Genomic DNA, 21,406 nt, shown 5'->3' on the forward strand with positions numbered 1-21,406 from the left:
AAAGAACTAGTGTAGCTATAATGAAAGCATTGTTTATTAGCTAGTTAAAATAAAGGAATCTTTTATATAATGTTCTAGAGCAAGGTGGCAAAATACTACTCCCTGAAGGAACTTTTTTCAGTTTTAAAATGGAAGGCAGTTTTGGTATCAATAAAAGAGATTAGAAAAAATAAACTATTTTTCACTTTTGTTATTTGTTTATGGGCAAGTGAATTTAAATGGCGGACAAGTGGATTTTCTAAGTTTACTTGTCCATGGACAAGTAGAAACAAATTTGATTTCCACACCCCTGTTATGAAATATTGAGACTGCGCCTTTTCATCCAAGGCCTAATACTTTGTGGAGATTTTTGCTATTTTTTTATTTTACCTAGCTGGGTGATAATACTGAGTTATATTAAATTACACTTTGTGCTATGATTAATGGTTAAGTAGTAGTAATCTGTTCATTGTTTTCTGCCTAGGATAGTTAAATAATTTCACACAAAAACTTTGACCAGTGCTGTTTAGATGCCTTCCATCAGTCTAAACGAAAGAATATGTATTCATACTTTGAAGGGAATCCCAGGAGAATATGATGAGTTCATATTTAATGCATTGCAGTTGGTATTCGAATGTTTATAAATAAATTGCCATTGGTGATGCCACTAGTTGTGCCTGTTTTTATGTATTTTAGATTTATAAACCTATTGCATGTTGTTGCAAGTAATGTAGGTTAATTATACTTTTCAGGCTCCACACAAAGGTGATGCAAGAGTGAATCATGGGTTGGTGCTGATAATGTCCAAAATGTCACAGGCATCGGGAGGTATCTTGCCTTCTTTAAGTTCATTGGTTGGACAGAGAAAAATCTCCCCAGAGGAACGAATAAGTAAGGAAGAATGGCCTTCCCTAAGTCCTCAATTAAGTAAGATATAGCAAACTTAAGTATGTAACTGTAGTTTGTTTGTGATGTATCTTTATTTAATTATATACCACTTCTCAAAGATAAGCTCTATTTTAATTGATACAGTTGTTGGATAATATGGATAGTAATAGTGATGTTTCAAGATGTCTAAGTATATGTACTTTTGATTTTCCATGATAAACTGGTACATTTTATTGATGCCTATTGAGAAGTTAGCACAAGGCACAACATGTATATTTTTAAATCATATACATTATTATTATTATTATTATTTTTTTTTAAATGTGTATGCTGGTGCATGCACTCACTCATACTGGGCCAGTTTTGAGTTGCCAGGCTTGTAATTTAAAGCTTGGTTTCCATCTCAGTAAGGCTGTACTACTAAATACTGTGCTGGCCATCATGTCACCCTGTGTATCCTTAATTATGGAAGGTCTCCTTAATCAAAATCAAAAACTGATGCATTAAAACTTGCTCTATTTAATCTATCATGACATTTAGAATAATGTAATTAGTAAGACACAAATTTCAGCAATGTTGGCAACATTCTTGCCATTGTTTTTTGTTTGTTCTGTCTTAATGTGATTTTCAAGTTGGTAGCTCTAACAGGCTCTGTGAAGGCTTTTTTCAGTTAGAATGCTTTTTTTTCATGCACTATTTGATATACAACCCATAATTCTGAATCAAGGACTCTTATTGTACAACTTATTTAAGTCTGCTTTTCTTTGTTAGCTAACACATTATTTTAATTTTGATGACATTAAGCTGCCCTTTTTATTTAGTGGATATTATAATGAACTTGATTGTTCTAATCACATTTCTGAAGCTTCTTGTTATTTGTGTATTTTAAGGTATTTTTGCTTTTGTTAGGAGAGTTTTCTACTAGCTGTTACAAGATTTGAGTTTTATGTGTCATTGTCACTCCTATGGCACTTAAGCATCTTTTATACCAGCTATAAAAATTTCCCTCGGAGTCCTCACTGCCATCATTCTCAGGTCCTGGTACAGACCGGAGTTGCCATCAAGCTGTGCGCTGTGAATTCTTTTGATGATAACCAGGGTGTCCTGCAAGTTGAAGTATCTCCTTCTGGGAGCAACACCAACACAACCCTCTGCAACCTTCAGGGTCTTGTCACAGAGCGTCCCCCTCATCTCATTAGGATTGGAATTCGAACCTAAGTCTGCAAGTTCCTCACACAAACTGTGTGCAGACTCATTAAAAATAGCCTGTTCTTGGAGACTAGCCTAATGGGCCTAAGGAGGATCATCAGAGTTACAACAATGGTTCTGTGGTTGGAATTCACAAACAGGGCAATTCTGTAGACCTTGCAGTTCATTAGGATCCTCCAGTGTCTGCCCACAAGGATGTGATCAATTTCCTTCACCGCACTGCAAGTACGGTACCATGTCCAATGATATGATTCGGGGTGCTGGAACCAGGATCCCGCAATCCATAGCCCCTGACTTTTTCCAAAGTCAAGGAACATCAAGCCACTTTCACTTCAGTTGCCAGACCCATGGGGACAGACACAACCCTCATACTTAACCCTGTGGGTGCCAGTGGTTGCATTGAAGTCATCCATGACCAGAAGAGTGTAACCATTTGGGTACACATCAACCACTGAGCACTGTTGCAAATAAAATGTTGCCCTCACCGAGACATCGTGCTTGCGGTGGGAGAATGGATAGACAATAGATAAGGCACCCAGAGAGTGCTTTAATCTGAGTCTAGTAATACACTTGTTGAAAGGAGTGACATGAACACTATCCGAAGGAGCCAATCCATCACAGCAACAGGTACTCCCTGAGTGTGACAGCCTTCAGAGCGACCAAACCAATAAAAAGTTTATCTACCTACAGAAATCTCGCCAGTCCCAGGTCTGCACACCTCGGACAGTGTCGCTCCTGAAATGTGAAGTTTATAAAGCTCCTATGACAGCAGGAGAAGATGATCATCCTGCTGGAGAGACTAGACATTCCACACTCCTACCCAGATGGATCACCTCAAATTGGGACCCAAATGCTGCCATACCACGGGTGATACCTTGATGCCACACCAGTTCTGATCCCCAACAGGCCTGAACCCATTGGCTTTCTTGCAGTTTCTATTCTTTCAGGAATGAGTCAGGAATGAGGCTCCCATGGGCTTCTCCCATCCACTTCATAATGTGGGCAGCTGCAGAAGAGCTACTCCTGTGACTCCTGTGGAGAGCATCTGCCATTTCAGAGTTGTGTGAAGTTTTCACAGTGATTGGATTGCCAATCCTGCCACCAGCCCCTCAAGTTTTCCCTGCAAGTTGGAAGACCACTTGCAGGGCTGGATGCAGTTTAGCGTCATACCCAGGATGAAGTGACACACTTTTTAAGGTACAGTGACCTACGTCCTGCTTATCGAGGAATCAAATCATTATGGACATCCAAATTTGTTCCTTGGAGAGTCAGAGTAGAGGCGGTTGATGGAATGGTTTTTACAAATGGTGCTGCAGTTGTAACCCAATGGGCTGGCTACTTTGAGGAGCTGTTTAAAGCTGATCCTCCAGCTAGGATGTTGGACATTTCTGGATCCATGGTTATTTACGCTAATTAGCTGTGAACCACCCAATCTAATTGAGGTTGCACACATGTGGTGAGGCAGCTGAGGGTAGGGAAGGCTGTAAGGATCTCTGGTATCTGGAGTGAAATACTACAAGCTGGTGGTAAGGCTGCCCTCCTGGCATTGCAAACAGTCTTTGCTTCCATTTGGGAGATAGGTATCATCCCAACTGACTGGAAAATGTGATGTGTCCCTTTCTAGAAAGGGAAGGGTGAGCTCCTGGATTGCTGCAACTACAGGGGGATAACACTGCTCTCTGTGCCTGGTAAAGACCTTGGCTGGGTCATCCTCAATCTGATCCATCCTAAAAAGAACTTCTCTGCTTCAGCAAACGTTAATATTCAAGATTCAATCATTAGAAAGCAAAAGAAAGAGCAGTAGTGGGGAGTAGCAATGTAGAAACTACTGCTAACCATGAAAAATATACTATAAGTTTTCAATTATCATTCTCACTTGCCTAACTCACAAGTATGAAAAGATAAGGCAAAAGTGGAACACTTTTAGCAATATGAGTCCCATTATGTCTGGTTTAAAGGAAACACAACATTCCACATCAAGCCAATAGGCAAACATGTGGGATACTATGCTGCCTCAGGATCTGTACAGATTGTCATAATACAAGCAGCCGTGAATTATACTCTGTATAAGAATATTCTTAAATAGAATACCTGATCATCCATCTGAATGTGTGGTTATGTCATGCAGCAAGTGATATTTGACTTGAAGAGGCAGAAATCTGTGTGCTCAAATATAATTGTTCTTTGGGGTGAGATAGGAATAGTGACTGAACATAAATACTTTGGAACTCTCCTAGATAATTATTGATATACAAATACAACAAAATGTATACTCTAAATGCAATCGGTGTTTATTTCTCCTCCTTAAACTCACACCATTTAATGTCGACAAGGACCTTAGGTTGTTTTATTATTGTAATATTATCCAGTCTATCATCCATTTCAGCTTCATTGCCTAGTATAGTAGTGTAAAAAAACAAAAATTTAAAAACCTCCAGCATACGTATTACCAAACATGCAGCTAAATTTTTGGGGCTGGCGTACATGATTTGGTAAATGTTTGTCAAAGGGCAATGTTAAAAAATTAGAAAGTTATCTCAACAAATGACAGACATTCATTACATGCAGAACTTAAATTCTGTAAATCAGGGAACACATCAATTGCTCCAGAAATTCCTTTCTTCCCAGCACCATACACCTTTTTAAAAAGGGATATTGGAGACATTCCCGAAGTGCAGGGTTAACAAATAATTTGTTTTTCAAATAATGTAAATATTTTTAGAATTAATGTGTAGGTTTTTAATCATTTTGTTTTTATTTTATTTCTGTTTAGATAGATACTTTATTAATCCCAAGGGGAAATTCACATTATCCAGCAGCAGTATACTTATACAAAAAACAATATTAAATTAAAGAGTAATAAAAATGCATGTAAAAGCAGACAGTAACTTTGAGTAATGTTAGCATTTACTCCCCTGGGTGGAATTGAAGAGTCGCATAATGTGGGGGAGGAACGATCTCCTCTGTCTGTCAGTGGAGCAGGACAGTGACCGCAGTCTGTCACTGAAGCTGCTCCTCTGCCAATTCTCCATGATTGACAGGAGTTTGCTTAGTGCCCATCGCTCTGCTACAGATGTTAAGACTGTACAGCTTCATTCCTACAATAGAGCTTGCCATCCTAACAAGTTTGTCCAGGCGTGAGACGTCATTCTTCTTCATGCTGCCTCCCCAGCACACCACCGCGTAGAAGAGGGCACTTGCCACAACTGTCTGGTAGAACATCTGCATCTTATTGCAGATGTTGAAGGACGCCAACCTTCTAAGGATGTATAGTCGGCTCTGACCTTTCTTACACAGAGCATCAGTATTGGCAGTCCAGTCCAATTTATCATCCAGCTGCACTCCCAGGTATTTATAGGTCTGTACCCTCTGCACACAGTCTCCTCTGATGATCACGGGGTCCATGAGGGGCCTGGGCCTCCTAAAATCCACCACCAGTTCCTTGGTCTTGCTGGTGTTCAGGTGTAAGTGGTTTGAGTTGCACCATTTAACAAAGTCTTTGATTAGCTTTCTATACTCTTCCTCTTGCCCACTCTTGATGCAGCCCACAATAGCAGTGTCGTCAGCGAACTTTTGCACGTAGCAGGACTCCAAATCGTATTGGAAGTCTGATGTATATAGGCTGAACAGAACCGGAGAAAGTACAGTTCCCTGTGGCGCTCCTGTGTTGCTGACTACAATGTCAGACCTGCAGTTCCCAAGACGCACATACTGAGAGGTCTGTCTGTAAGATAGTCCACGATCCCTGCCACCAGGTGTGAATCTACTCCCATCTCTGTCAGCTTGTCCCTAAGGAGCAGAGGTTGGATGGTGTTGAAGGCACTAGAGTAGTCCAAAAAAATTCTTACAGCACCACTGCCTCTATCCAAGTGGGAGAGGGATCGGTGTAGAATATAGATGATGGCATCCTCCACTCCCACCTTCTCCTGGTATGCGAACTGCAGAGGGTCGAGGGCGTGGCGGACCTGTGGCCTCAGGTGGTGAAGCAGCAGCTGCTCCATGGTCTTCATCACATGTGACGTCAGAGCAACAGGCCAGAAGTCATTCAGCTCACTAGGACGTGATACCTTTGGGACTGGGGTGATACAAGATGTTTTCCAAAGCCTTGGGACTCTCCCCTGTTCCAGGCTCAGGTTGAAGATGCGCTGTAGAGGACTCCCCAGTTCCTGCGCACAGGCCTTCAGCAGTAGTAGCGATACTCCATCTGGATCCGCTGCTTTGCTGGCACAAAGTCTCCTCAGCTCTCTGCTCACCTGCTTTGTTGTAATTGTGGGTGGGGATGCCTCTCCTATGCTGGTATCAGCAGAAGGATGGTTGGAGGATGCAGTACTCGAGGTGAGAGTGGGTTAGGTGGTCAAACCTGTTAAAGAAGTTGTTCATTTGGTTTGCTCTCTCCACGCTCTCTCGATGGTGGCACCCGCTTGAGCTGCAGCCAGTGATGATCTTCATCCCATCCCACGCTTCCTTCATGCTGTTGTTCTGCAACTTCTGCTTCAGCTTTCTCCTGTACTGCTCCTTGCGCCCTGAGCTGGACTCGGAGTTCCTTCTGCACGCTTGAGCTCATGCTGATCACCGCCTTTAAAAGCCCTTTTCTTCTGGTTCAAAAGGCCCTTGATGTCACTTGTAATCCATGGCTTGTTGTTAGCATAGCAGCGTACTGTTCTTACTGGAACTACAATGTCCATACAGAAGTTGATGTAATCAGTTGTGCAGTCAACAGCCTTTTCAGTGTTCTCACTATGTGACCCCTGCAGTATATCCCAGTCTGTAGTTCCCAAGCAGTCTCTCGGAGCCTGCTCTGCCTCAGGGGACCACTTCCTGAATGAGTGTGTGGTTGTAGGTAGCGCCTTCACTCTTGGTTTGTAGTGAGGCTGAAGCAGAACCAGGTTATGATCTGCTTTCCCAAGCATAGGCAGCGGGGTGGCGCTGTATGCGTCTTTAATGTTTGCATACAGTAGGTCAATAGACCTATTTCCCCGGGTGTTACAATCCACATGCTGGGAGAAGGCCGGTAATGTTTTGTCCAGCGTTGCATGGTTAAAGTCTCTAGTGATTAGCACAAGCGCCTCGGGGCGCTGTGTTTGTAACTTACCAACCGCGGAATGGATGACGTCACTTGCTATCTCTGCGTTCGTTCGAGGGGGGATGTAAACAATAACAACAATCACGTGTCCAAACTCTGTGGGCAAGTAATAGGGACGCAAACTTATGGCCAACAGTTCGATGTCCCTGCAGCAAGTGGAGATTTTAACATTTACATGTCCTGAGTTGCACCACTTTGTATTGACATAGAGAGCGACACCCCCTCCTTTCTTCTTACTGCAGGTATTTGCGTCTCTGTCCGCTCTAACTGTGCCTAACCCGGGTAGCTCCACGTTGGCATCTGGGATGGTAGCTGGTAGACATTGTTTAACTAAAACACAGCAAGCTGCATTCTCTGTAGGTTCTGACATTTTTCACCAGCACAGCCAGTTCGTCGATCTTATTTGTTAGTGAGTTCACATTTCCCAGGATCACAGAAGGCACCGAAAGTTTATACTGCCACTTTCTCGCAAGCCACTTGGCTTTTATCTTAGCTCCGGCTCAGCTATCCCGATATTGTCTTCTTGCCTCATCAGGTAAATAGGGAATCACACCAGCGTGGGCATTTCTTCTCAGTGCTTGAAGTTGACTACTTGAATAGGCGAGTCTTGGCGTGTACAAATCCATGTCAAGTAGTAAAATGTGTCCAGGGAGCGATTCCACATAAAAGAAAGTGGTAGAAGTGATCAGTGAAATAGGTAAAAGGATAAAATCATACATGGAGCTGCTGGAATGGCTGCCACTCAAGGCGGTATTACTGGATTCAGCTTAGAAGGCAAATTTATGTTTTATTGTGCACACTCGACTAAATAAAACCTTAAATCTTGAAGCCAATGATTCAAATATGAATTATGTTTCATTTTACATTTATTGCATTATTGCACTGTTTTTAGGTGAAGGCACCTTATGCATTGTTTTAAAATGTGCTTCTTTTTCTTTTTTAAAGGTAAAAATGAAACCAGTACTTCAGCTGGATTTGTCGATTTTAAATTTCCATCTGAGGAAAAGGTAGGGCAACAGAAGTTTTACTTTAGTAAATTTGTCTTTGATTAACATACTGTCTAGTGCAATTGTTATCCACCTTAATAAAAGAACTAGTGTCTATGGGTCTGTGTCCATCATCACATCCTGCACGATGGTCAAGTCATATCATACTACAACTTTTGGGAGCAAGTCCCGTGATACACATGCAGAGCAGGTTGGACATAATGGAAGTAGGAAAATTCGAAAGTCTCAAAAATATGAGAGTAAAGATTGCAGTAACGCAAACAAATGGAAAATATTTCTTAGTGAAATGAAACAGCGAAAAGAGATCACATAGTATTTGAGGATGTCTGAGGGGGAAGAGAGACAAGGCAGTGTGTCAAAAGGACAGCTGCTGTGTACAGGCTTTTAAACGTTTGAAGCGCCACACAAAATGCAGATCGCACGGCATGGCAGCAGCAGGAAGTCAGCAGCTGATCGAGCAAAAAAGAGGTAATAAAAAGCAACTGTTATTTGTTTTCCATTGTATCACCATTTAAGAGGGGTTTTGGAGGAGCAGCCGTGTCTTCTTGGGGTGCGTTCAGCTCCCCACTTCACAATGGCGCGTAGCGCTGGTGGGGGGGAATGGGTTTAGCAAGCGAAGCGAGCAGGAGGCAAACCCCCTAGTTGAGTAATAAAATTAATTGCTTTTGTTAATTCAATAGATGACGCATCAAAAACATGCACATTGCTTATACGACTCCCATTCCAAATGGCATATAACAGAGAAATACGTTTTGCGTGGAGCACTACAAATGTTAAAGGCGAGGTCTAAGTTGATTAGTTACATTTCCACCCATCTTAGACATGTAGCACAGCTAGTTTTAATTATATTTTATTATTTATATTTGAGCTAATTTTAATGAAAGAAATAGTTTAAGAAATAGATGCATTTTTCATTTTCTCCTATTGGCATTTTTATTATTGTGCTTTAATTGATTGAATTATTTCAGCTGGATATTTGCTTAACTTTTATGTGCCATTAACAGTAATGTATTCTGAATTAATTTAACAAGTTCTTTTTGTCTACATGTCATTTTTTAGAGTTTTATGCCTGCACTTATTATCTTATGATTTCAAATAATGAACCTTTCATAGCAGAGTTCCAGTATGGAGGAAAATAAAAGACTGCAAAAGAGAACGTTGAATCTGAAGACTGAAATCATACCAGTTGATGAAATTCTGCAAAAAGAAAATGCAAATGTAGCAGGTTGTCCTTCAACTTCTTCTTTTTCTTCTTCTTTTTGTTTTTATTTTTATTTTGACAGAAGTTGAAAACTGATTGACTTGAGTCTTTGCTCTTAGAATGTCACCAAAATTAACCTGGAGTTATTCCAGAAATGTATTCAGTCAAAACCAACCTTAATATTCCTAAACAAATTATCCTGTATGCTGTATTCTGTTCTAAAGCTTTTGCTTAGAACATAGTAATATTGCCTCTCTGATCACTGATTTTAACCTTTTGGAAAGGACTAGTATTAAATTTCACTGGAAGAGCAAATGTTAATAAGGTCACTGACAATTGTTCATGTTTAAATTCAAGAGCCAGTGTGCATCTAAGATACTGTATATTTAGTTTTGTGTCAATTGCCATGAATATAGTCTGTATAAACTGTAATAATATATGCACCATGTGTTTTAAAAGAAACAAAGTGTGAAATTATTCAAACAAACTATGTACTCATATGAGGAACAAGCACACTGTTGCAGATGAAAAGAGAAACAAAGGTTTGTTCATAAAAAACAATCCTACAACCAACCTAGGATTGAATATGGCCCAGGATAAATGAGGATTCTGCATTTCAAATTCACACTAAAGCCTCGTTTAACACTAATAGAGATATTTCACATGCCCAGTGGGAGAAACATATGTAGAAGTATTAGATTGCATTCATAATTCACAATGTGCTGATTAGTTCAGTAATTGAAGCCATTGAGGTGTTTAAAAAGCTTCAAAGCAGTAAGACCTCAACAATAAATGAGATCTGGCTCTAAATTTTCAAAATCATGAATATTGTTTGGATATCCTGGTTAAAACACCTAGTTGCATAGGTGAAGATAGTGCCTCAATGCGAGTAACCTCATATGGTGGTCCCCATTTTCAAAAAGGGTAGAAGAACTAAAACAGATGCACTTGATAACAAACTGGGATTTTAAAACAAGTTAACTAACTGACTCAACAACTTCACTAACCAAATGAGCCTTTTGGACTGCGTAATCTCCTCTCATGTGTTCAACATCTGTTCTTACCAATTTCAAAAGAACATTTGTGAATGTAATAACACCATTGTATACTTAGTTAGAACAATGGAACTATGTAGATGAGAACAGGCCATTTAGACCAACAAAGCTTGATAGTCCTATCCACTTAATTCTTCTAAAAAAAACATCAAGTTGAGTTTAGAAACTCCCTAAAGTCCTGCTGTCTGTCACACTACTTGGTAGCTTTGTGAAACAACACTGCTTATATCGGGCATTTCTGATAAGGTTTCTTGCACCATCACCCTCTGCTTCCTGTGTCTGAGCCAATTCTGCATCCTTCTAAAAACATCACCCTGAACTTGCCCTTCTTTTAGTATGATACCCAACCTCTCATGTGGCACCTTATCAAAAGCTGTCTGAAAGTCCAGATAAGTAATATAATATGCTCCACTTTGATCATACCTTTTTGTTGTTTCCTCATAGAATTCGTGCATGTTGGTTAAACATCACCTCCCTCTTCTGAACCCATCCATGCTCACTGTTCAGAAAAGCTCCTGTACTTGTCTTGTGCTGCTCGATATTATCCTGAATAATTATTTTCATTAATTTTCCTGTGATGCACGTTAAGCTTACTGGTCTATAGTTGCTTGGATCTGCCAAGTCACCCTTTTCATATAATGGGATAATATTTGCCATTTTCCAGCCCTTCAGAATCAACCTAGTGTGCTGTGACATCCTAAAAATGTGTCAAGGGTTTATATGTGTACTAACTAACCCCCTTAAGAATTCAAAGGTAAATATTATCTGGTCCTGGGATGTGTTTGATTTTAGCCTATTTAATCTGAGCTGTACTTCTCCCTGTACAATTTCTTAATCACTCAGAACCTCCTTAGTTAGGCCCATTACCACTGGGAGATTATCTACTTCCTCACTTGTGAAGACCTCATAATAATGCTCATTTAGAACATCCTCTATTTCACTGTCTGTATTATTAATTCCCTTTTACCATTCTTGATACACTTTGCTTCCTCCATGGCTGTTCTTTTACTACTAAAATACTGAAAGAATCTCTTTTGGTCATCTTTTGCCTTATCTACTGTATTCCTCTCCAACTGCCTTTTAGCCTACATAATATCCTCCTTAATATTTGCCTTCATATGCCCTCTGATTCACATTGGAGTTATTAGTCTTTTACATCTGTTTATTTTTTTCTTTGCAGCTTTTTTTAACTCATTATTAAACCACTGTGGAGTGTTTTTTTTTTTTAATTTCCTATTAATCCCTAATTCAGGTATGTACCTGTCCTGCATTACATGTAAAAGATTTTTAAACCTGCTCTACTGCTGCTCAACTGTCTCCACTTTTAAAAGCTTATCCCAGTCTATCCTCTTTAGACATTGCCATATTTCCTCAAAATTTGCCCTAACAAAGTTAAACTTTAGCAATTTTAGTCTTTCTATCTACATTCTTACAAAAACACTGAGAATTGTATTATGTTATGGTCACTTGACCCTAGTGGTTCAATCCCCTCTACACCCCCATTTCTGCCCTGATTATTAGAAAAATCTAAATTTAGATAGGCTTCACTTCACATTGGTGCTTTAACTTACTGAGATAAAAAAACAGTCATTGATTACTTCTAAAAACTCCTGCTCTTATGCTCCACTATTTGCAAGTCCGACTGAGGAGGACTTGCATTTAAATTCTGTTTGACATAAACAGGAACCCCACTCCTTTTCTGTTGTGTCTGTCCTTCCTATAAAAGGTGCATCTTTCTATGTTATCCATCCATCCATTTTCCAACCCGCTGAATCCAAACACAGGGTCACGGGGGTCTGCTGGAGCCAATCCCAGCCAACACAGGTCACAAGGCAGGAACCAATCCCGGGCAGGGCGCCAACCCACCGCAGGACACACACAAACACAAACACACCCACACACCAAGCACACACTAGGGCCAATTTAGAATCGCCAATCCACCTAACCTGCATGTCTTTGGACTGTGGGAGGAAACGGGAGTGCCCGGAGGAAACCCACGCAGACACGGGGAGAACATGCAAACTCCACGAAGTGAACCCAGGTCTCCTAACTGAGAGGCAGCAGCGCTACCACTGCGTCACCATCCCGCCCTTTCTATGTTTTGCTCATCTCCATTCTTATTATTTAGCCAGGACTCGGTTTTTGCTATAATATCACAATTATGCTCTGCTGCAAACATCTCCAACTCACTTGTTTTATTTTTGATACTTCTAGCATTAAGGCAAGCTATTTTTAATGTGTTACTCCTTTTACATTTAAATGTTGGGTTAGACTTTTACATTACTATTCATTTTTATTTTTACACTATTGTTTGTTCCACCATGTATAGTTCTAAACCTGGCCTTTCCTAAACTCCCTGCCACCTCCATTTCCTAGTTAAAACAATCCTTAAACAACAAGTATTCTGCCTCCCCAACACATTGGTGCTCTTCCAGTTCAGATGTAACCCGTCATAGCGGAAAAGGTCCCATCTGTTCCAAAAGGATGCCCCTGCACAAAGATTTGAGCCACACATTAAGCTTTCTGATCTCCTCAATCTTGCCTGGACAGGCGCATGGCACAGACAGAACTTCAGAGAAGACTACCTTGTCAGTTTTGCTCCTCAGCCTGGCACCTAACTCTTTTTAAATTTGGATTACAAAACTGATAGACTTACCCTTATGTATGTAATTTGTTACATCATGGACAATGACCACTGGATCCACCCTTCCAGGGATGTTTCCCACGTGTGCACAGGAAGGCAACATACAGTACTCTGGAACAAACCTGTGCTTTAGTCCCCCTAATGATTGAGTCCCCAACTATCACTACCTCTTTTTCTTTAAACTAGTTTTGAGGTGGCCCTTTGGAGTTCCTCATCCTTGCCTATCACCTCAGAATCTTCAGAGACACTGTCTAGCTCCACAAGGACCTGAAAACGGTTTTACACTTCCAGATCTGGGGTTGATGCCCCCAGACAGTGTGCAAACTTTACCTTATGTCTTGTGACTCTGACCCACCTATCTGTACCTGTCTGTTCTGGATTCTCCTCCCATGCCACCTTAGGGGTATACACTATGTCTTTAAAGGACACCTGAGCCAAGTCTGCCAGTTCTATACTACAATATAGGCCAACCAGCTCCTCCTCTGGTTCAGCGACCCTGAGCTCAAGGTACTGGATCCGCTGGCATCTCCTACAGATGTAGCCCTCATAGAAGACTGGCTCCTCCAAGCCATCACATAAAAAAATGTAGCATCTAACAGGGCTTGCATTGCACTAGCCTCATTGTTAAAATTTGATTGAGGATTACTATAACTGCCTTTTTAATTAAAATTAAATGATTTAACTTAAATGATGAAACTAAAAAAAAATTAAGCCAAAGAAATAAAATTTTTGAACTGCTGCAGCTATTTTACACCTTCTGGTCCCCAAAAGTCCTGCAATATTCTCCCTCTTGACTGCCTGCTGTTTGTTCTTCTGTGAGGTTAACTTTACTTTTTTCTGTCTGTCCTCCTAACCTTAGCACTCCTCTTATTCCTTACTTAAAAACTCCCCAATCACACTGTTTTGTACTCCTTCATATTAATGAACTGTTACACTGCCACCCTCCTTGAGTGCTGTTCTTCCTGACAGCTAAGAACTGTTCATTCTGAATTTAAAAAAAGAAAAACTTGCTTAGTGAATATCTGCTGCTAACTAACTTCATATTATCTTATCTTCTGCTAAAGCCCTTTGCCTAATTGGGTGTCTTAAGGCTGGCTGCTTACCTACCCACTGCTGAGCCTTCCCGTTTATTACTTTGAAGAGAGCCATGACCCTTTTAATAAATAATAAAAAAAAAAAAAAACTTGTTAAAAATAGTGCTTAACTGTCATGAATAGTAAGCATAACTACATTCAGAAGAATATACAGTAGGCTGTGAGTACAGGGAGGACTAATTGTGATTGTGGATAAGAAGAATAAGAGTACTCTGTGTTTATGAACATAATAAAAATAATGCATTAAATGCTGCAAGTTATATGTTAAGTTTTATATAATACAATGGTTAATACCTTTCTCTAAGTTTTTTCTGATCTCTTCCAGTTTTTGCATAGTTATTTGTTCATTTTGTGTAAAGCAGGGTTGCATTCATTAACATTGTTATACAGTATACTGTATACACTTATATTCACGGAATGTTTTTACTGTAATATTGTTGTAGAGTTTTAAGTCTCAGTAAAGTTTTTACGGCTTTTTACACAGAATCAGTGTTTATTCACTGTTGATATTGCCACTTCCATTTTCCTGTCTCACTGACAGTGTTCTTAGGCTGTTGCTTCTTCTCTGTAATATTATGAAATATGCCAAGTGTATTCTGAATGATATACATGGCATTGATAATTCAAGCTGTTAATTAAACAGTTTTGGACTTCTACAACAGTGACTATTTGCATGGTAACAGTTAAGTTACCCTTTTTGTTGTACGGCATGCAAAACTAGGTTTATTTTAATTTTCCATTTTTTCATGCTTGCCAGTTCTTCACAGACTATATGCTGTCATGTGTACTTTCAGTTTAAACTGCAAAACTTACTTTAAAACTTCTTACTGCAAGAAACACAAACATCCAATTGAAAAGTAGTTTACAAATCGCATATTGTGTTTTGTATATTATGCCATTTAAGGCCAGAATTGGTATGTGAATTATGCCATTATTAGTCCACCACTACTGTGGTTTTCCCCTTGTCTTTTGACTTTAGAAATGCTTTACTGCTTCATGTATGAAAGGTAATACACTGGTCTTCAGCAAAAAAAAAAAAAACGCAAAGTAGTTGCATCCTTAAAGTGGATGCTTCATTTTATGATCTGGAGTTCTTTCTAGGCATATACTTTAAGACCCTCCGTTTACTAATGACACTTAACAATTTTACCTCTTGACATGTAATGTACCATTCTCACTGCAGTCAAATTTTGCATATGAGGTGTTGTTGATTGAGAGGGCGTAGTTTTATATCTGAACATTTGGAACTAGGTTTTCAGGTTTGCTGAAATGTTCTTCTAAAAGACTAATTTAAGCAAAGGAATGTATGTTTATCATTAACCTAAAGTTAAGTATGTATATATTATAAAAATAGTGTAAAATACCACAAATGAATTCCCCATTAAAAATAAAACTAACATTCAGCATGAAGAGTGATATAAATTTATGACCTCTGGATTTTACCTGCTTGCTTCACATATGATGTCTAAGGAGACGATGTGATAAAAACTAAATAGCAAGATTTATGGTGTATTTTAGAATAAGCTGATGCCCTTTTTTAAATATTTTTTTAAATTGGTTATAGACTCAGACTTCGATTCAATGTTTTGAGTGCTCAAAATTGTGTTTAATTATTATTTATTCTTGCTTACTTATCTTTTACCTTTTTAGATCCTGGTGCTCAAAACACTTTGACAAAATCAATACAGAAAGCTGAAGCACTTTTAAGGACCCATCTAAATCCTGGATTAAAATGGTGGCTCAAGCAACGATCTGATGGTAGCTCTTCTGATGTGGATGATTCATTTATTAGTGAAGATAAGTTCAATTCACATTCTTCAGAGAAGTTTCAAAGGCTTGAGCAATGTGTCCTTGGAATGAAGATGCATTTCAGTATAATTCATTATCCAAATACCCAGTTTCTGCATGGCCATATAAAAAAAATACCCAACTCTTCTCAGTCATGTGAATTCTTTTACCACCCTGCCTATGGAACTCTTGGGAAGCATTATGGAAAGCTGCAGACTTTACTGGAACAAAGATCACAGCTCCTTTTCTTTCATGAATATACTAGACGCCTAAAGGGTGTCTTGGATTTTAACACCCATCTTTCAAAGTTAATCATCAAATTGGACAAACAATTCAGAATGCTGTCTGAAAATCTGAATGCTGCACAGCTTTTTCCAGAATATAACCTCAGCAGTCTTTGTAAGGAGCTAAGGGTTCACACCAGTCACTGGGGCTGTCTTTATGAAAAAGCTACCCATACTAATTGGTTAAGACCAATTCTATTCCAGAAGCAGCACAATTTGGAAGACATGAAAATCTCTTTGAATATGCTTGGCCTTCATTCCCTTATTCTAATGGAAAAATATATTAAAATAATTTTTAATGTCTTGGCTTTAACCACACCTGAAAGTCTGACCGCTGAGACAATATTTGATACTTTCAAGGCAGTTAAAATATTCAACAACATAGTTTCAGAAATTAACTTAGAAACAAGATACTTTGACCCACAGAAGTCCTATATATGTAAAGGAAATCTGGAATTCAACCCACTGCCTCACAAATCAAAAATGGTACAATATAGTAGTGAAAGCGTTCCTGTGAACACATTTGCTGTTGCAAAGATTTTAAGGATTCTCTCAAAGCAAAGAGGAAGAATGGCAGCAATGATATTATATTGTTGGATGATCAATCAGAACAAGTTTCTTTCTTGTATTGATAGAGTTAAATTTAATTCTATGGACTGGAATGATGTAAAAGTGCCTTTTTTCAAAAGAATGTCAAAGACAGGTGGCCAGGCCATTAGATCTGGTTTATTGAGACCAAAACTTGGGGAGAGTCTACATGGAACAAACATTTCTTCAGATAAGCATCCTTTTAAAAAGTTTTTAAAAGGAGACAAAGAGTTTATGGATAAAATTCTCAAAGCACTGTCTTCCACAGGAGCCTTGGGGTATCTTGCTTTAAACAGACCTAAACCTGATAAACCAGTTGCTACTGATTCTGATAACTTAAGTATGGAAAGTGACATAGACTTTTCAAGAATACAATCTTCAGGGTGCCAAAACTTTCAAAGTTCAGCAGAAACAAATATTTTTTACTCACAGTATAGAGTATTATTTTGGAAAGATTTTGAAGCTGCTCTTCTGAGATTGCTTTACCAACCGAAATTCAGTAGTTACCTTGGAAGCTTAAATCAGTGCGGAGAACAGATGGTGTTCCTTTTTTTAAATGAATTGCATTTTGAATGTTGTAAAGGTAAGAATCTGGTTAATCATATGATTTTTATTTATAGATATTTGGTTTTGTGTGTACAGTAATCCCTCCTCGATCGCGGGGGTTGCGTTCCAGACCCCCCCGCGATAGGTGAAAATCGCGAAGTAGAAACCATATGTTTCTATGGTTATTTTTATATATTTTAAGCCCTTATAAACTCTCCCACACTGTTTATAAATATTCCCCGCAGAGTTATACAGCATAATCCCTTTGTATTATCTTAGATATTAGGTAAGATTCATTTAAATTATGTATATAAACACACTGTTTATATACAGTAAAACCTAAATATTATTTTAAAGATATTGAGTGTCTCCGATATCGCATGTTACAGCCATTACGATAGACATGCCACCAGCAATAAATATGTACAATGCAACAAAAATAGTATACAGTAAATGTGTGTGTACAGTGACACTAAACGTATGTACATGTACTAAGTACTGTAAGTAGAAAATTAATTATGGTTACTCACCAACAATGACACGATGACTTGTCCGATAACAATGAGTTTAATTTTACTGCACAACAAAGGAGAGTGTTACAGCCCTTAAAGGAGCCACTTCAGGCGATTGTGTAGCACTGCCGTTGTTCTTCTTCTGGCAGTCTTCAATCCAAATCCCTAAAGCAGATTCCATCCAGACTACTGCCTTATTACATCCACTTACAACTTGTTTTGCACCCTGGTTAAAAGGACACTGCGGCCGTAGATCTTATATTCCTTTCCTACTTTTTAAATAAAAAGAATCGTAGCCTTCAACAAATCCAAAACGTTTACCTTTTCAGCAATCGTTAACATCTTCCGTTTGCGCTTGGGCACGGCCCCTGAAGCAGTAGCAGATCGTTTTGGAGCCATAATGAAGGGCTTGACTATGCACAAAGATAAACGCAAAAGAGCACAACTCTTTACACAGCGAAACACGTTGATGCTGAATGAGCGAGACGAGACTTCCTGGTTAACACTGCATTCAGCACGCAGGAACTTAACTGCGTGCTCTGATTGGTTAGCTTCTCAGTCATCCGCCAATAGCGTCCCTTGTATGAAATCAACTGGGCAAACCAACTGAGGAAGCATGTACAGGAAGTAAAAAGACACATTGCCCGCAGAACCCGCGTTATATATTTAGTTATGCTTTCATATAAAATCAGATAGAGCGAAACCTTGAAAGTCAAAGCGATATAGTGAGGATTACTGTATATATATATATATATATATGTATATATATGTATATATATATATATATATATGTGTGTGTGTGTGTGTGTATGTATGTGTGTGTGTGTATATATATATATATATATATATATATATATATATATATATATGTGTATAAATATAATATATATATTTAATCTCAATCAGTGGTAACTTGGTATACGCCCTGTTTGGATGCGAAAAATTTTGCTTATTATATGACCTTTGTTTGGAATATGACTCGTGTGCTAGAACACCTCTCTCGAGACAAAGCCATGACTGCCCACGAGTGTCAGTAAATTTTCATTTATTTCATCTAATTGCTTTTGTATTTATGTATTTTAGTATTAAGCAGTGTTTAAACAATTTTATACAACCCCATCAATGTATAATATGAAAATAACAATAGGATTTTTTTGTCATGGGAACGGATTAATCATTTTCCCTTTATTTCTTATGGGAAAAATTAATTTGTTATACGTCCTGTTTGGTATAAGTCAAAGGATCTGGGACAGATTAAGGATTTTATATATATCTTACAACAAAAGTTAAGCAGGTTTCATTTCGAAATTCTATGCGTAACGGTCATAACAATCAACAACGTCCGCCATATTGAACTTTCTTATTCATGGCCCCATCTTCACGAAATTTGGTAGGTGGCTTCCTTGCGCTAACCGAAACCAATGTACATACTAATTTCAGTGGTATGACGCCACTGTCAGCCACCATATTGAACTTTCCAACGTCACTAATTCTCCAACTTCCTGTATAGGTAGAAGGCTGAAATTTGGCAGGCTCATTCCTTACAGCTTACTTACAACAGTTAAGCAGGTTTCATTTCGAAATTCTACGCGTAACGGTCATAACAATCAACAACATCCGCCATGTTGAACTTTCTTATTTATGGCCCCATCTTCTTGAAATTTGGTAGGCGGCTTCCCTGCACTAACCGAAACCAATGTACGTACTTGTTTCGGTGGTATGATGCCTTATGGGCCCATCTTCAAGAAATTTGGTACACTGGTTCCCAACGCTAACTGAATCCTACTTACTTACATATATACGTCCATAGCCTGCACCTCAGTCACCGTGTGAGGTGGCGTTGGGTCCCCCATCCCAACACCTCCCACGTTGTTGGCTGCCTGCCTATATAAGACCGTCCGTCGCTACGGTCTGTACATTCCCTTCCTTGCTTCGCCACGGGATTCACGTCTCCCTACTGATAACTACAGCTTTTTTGTTGAATCCACGGCTTCTCCGCTGTTTTATTGTTTGTTTATTACAATTATAGTTATTGTATAGGTATTTTACACTTACTTTACATTGCTCAGGTACCCATTTCCTTTATCGTTCCAACCCCCATTACCATGTCTATCGAGATGATCACTATCGATCAAAGAACTGTCACTTACCGAGTGGTTTCCATGCCCAGAGATAGCACCTACCTTTTCCATTCTCTTTGTTACATATTGCACGGCCATATCAGGCTCACTCTTGATATCCGGAGGAACATTCTGTCTTATGTATTGAATGACTGGGACAGGTTCAAGGTGTGGACTGATGACCGTACAGGAGATAATTATACTACACAGGAGCACTATAAGAGTGAAATGCTTAAGGCCTTCACCTATGGTTCTGCATGCGAGTTGATGGCTGCCGCTGAATTGTTTGGTTGTCGCTTTCAAGTGTACCGAAATGGCCAAATATTTTACACCTTTCGACAACCGCCAATGCCTCTTAAACATCTTAGATTCACAGGTGACGATTTCAGTAGTGGACACTTTGATGTTTATGAATGTTTAAGCTCTCAAAAGCTGGATGTGATTTTATCGATGAAACCGGTTGTGTGCTTACAACGTTTGACAGATGCCAAATGTCACTTCAACACAACAAATCCAGCAAATACTGTCGTAATTGAAATAAACCATGAAACTCAAACCGATTATGACAGCAGCAATCCAAGCTGTGAGATATGAGACAAGATTACTGTTCACATGGCCAACTGTAAGTTACATGCTCAAGAGTAAGCTCAGCGCACAGCTTGGTCATGTTACAACCAGAGGGCCAAACTGACAACATGGTATACAAAGAGATCCTTAACAAATTAATTATTGGCATATTTTCCCTCAGTTTAAAAAGGTTTAATTTTCTTGTTAATAAAAATTTTAATGCAGTACTTCGTCGCTGCGATGCGCGGGTATTTTGCTAGTGTATATATTTGCATTAAATTACTTTTTTCTAAATGTGGATTTAATCTTTTAGGTGGAATATCCATGGAATTTGATGACATAATGAAGAATATATGCTTGCATTTACTGTCAAAGGTGGCTTTTCGGAACTGGGATCAAGGTAATTCTTTTTTGAAAGAAACAAGTCATAATTATAACTCTAGGTGGCAGAAGAGTTCATTTTTTTTGCATCAGAATTCAGTCCTATCAGTAATAGTCAAAGAGAATACCTGAACTGATTATAGATTCAGTTAAGACATGTTATTGGTTTATTTTTAAAGGTGAATATTTAAGTAAAAATGTACTTGTAATCGGCGGTCATTGGTGACCAAGCCCATACAGATAGGTAAGCCTTCTGTCTTTTTCTTTGCTGCTGCTACCCACGTTGTGTTTGGGCAGCCAAATAAGCAAGTTTAAATTAACCAAAAATTGTTTTCTGTTCTGGCTAATTAGGAATAAAGCCCACGGTTCTATTTACTTAGAATTGCCTGTATAAATATGTTTTAAGCATTGTGAATGCAGGGTTTCAGCCTTTACAGTAATCTATTGATCAATATTTAAT

General features: G+C 38.9%; 1 protein-coding gene across 1 annotated transcript in view; it reads left to right on the plus strand.

Moving 5' to 3' along the window:
• ccdc142 (coiled-coil domain containing 142) overlaps nucleotides 1–21,406 on the plus strand; it is a 121,676-nt gene that overhangs the window by 12,110 nt on the left and 88,160 nt on the right. The window contains exons 2-6 of the mRNA XM_039751767.1: nucleotides 732–906; nucleotides 8,105–8,166; nucleotides 9,280–9,391; nucleotides 15,811–17,403; nucleotides 20,879–20,965. Of these exons, the coding sequence (XP_039607701.1) occupies nucleotides 780–906; nucleotides 8,105–8,166; nucleotides 9,280–9,391; nucleotides 15,811–17,403; nucleotides 20,879–20,965 (1,981 nt within the window). The 5' untranslated portion in view covers nucleotides 732–779. The remainder of the gene's footprint in view (nucleotides 1–731; nucleotides 907–8,104; nucleotides 8,167–9,279; nucleotides 9,392–15,810; nucleotides 17,404–20,878; nucleotides 20,966–21,406) is intronic.

The sequence above is a fragment of the Polypterus senegalus genome, chromosome 4 (assembly GCF_016835505.1).
Source record: "Polypterus senegalus isolate Bchr_013 chromosome 4, ASM1683550v1, whole genome shotgun sequence".
NCBI lineage: Eukaryota > Metazoa > Chordata > Cladistia > Polypteriformes > Polypteridae > Polypterus > Polypterus senegalus.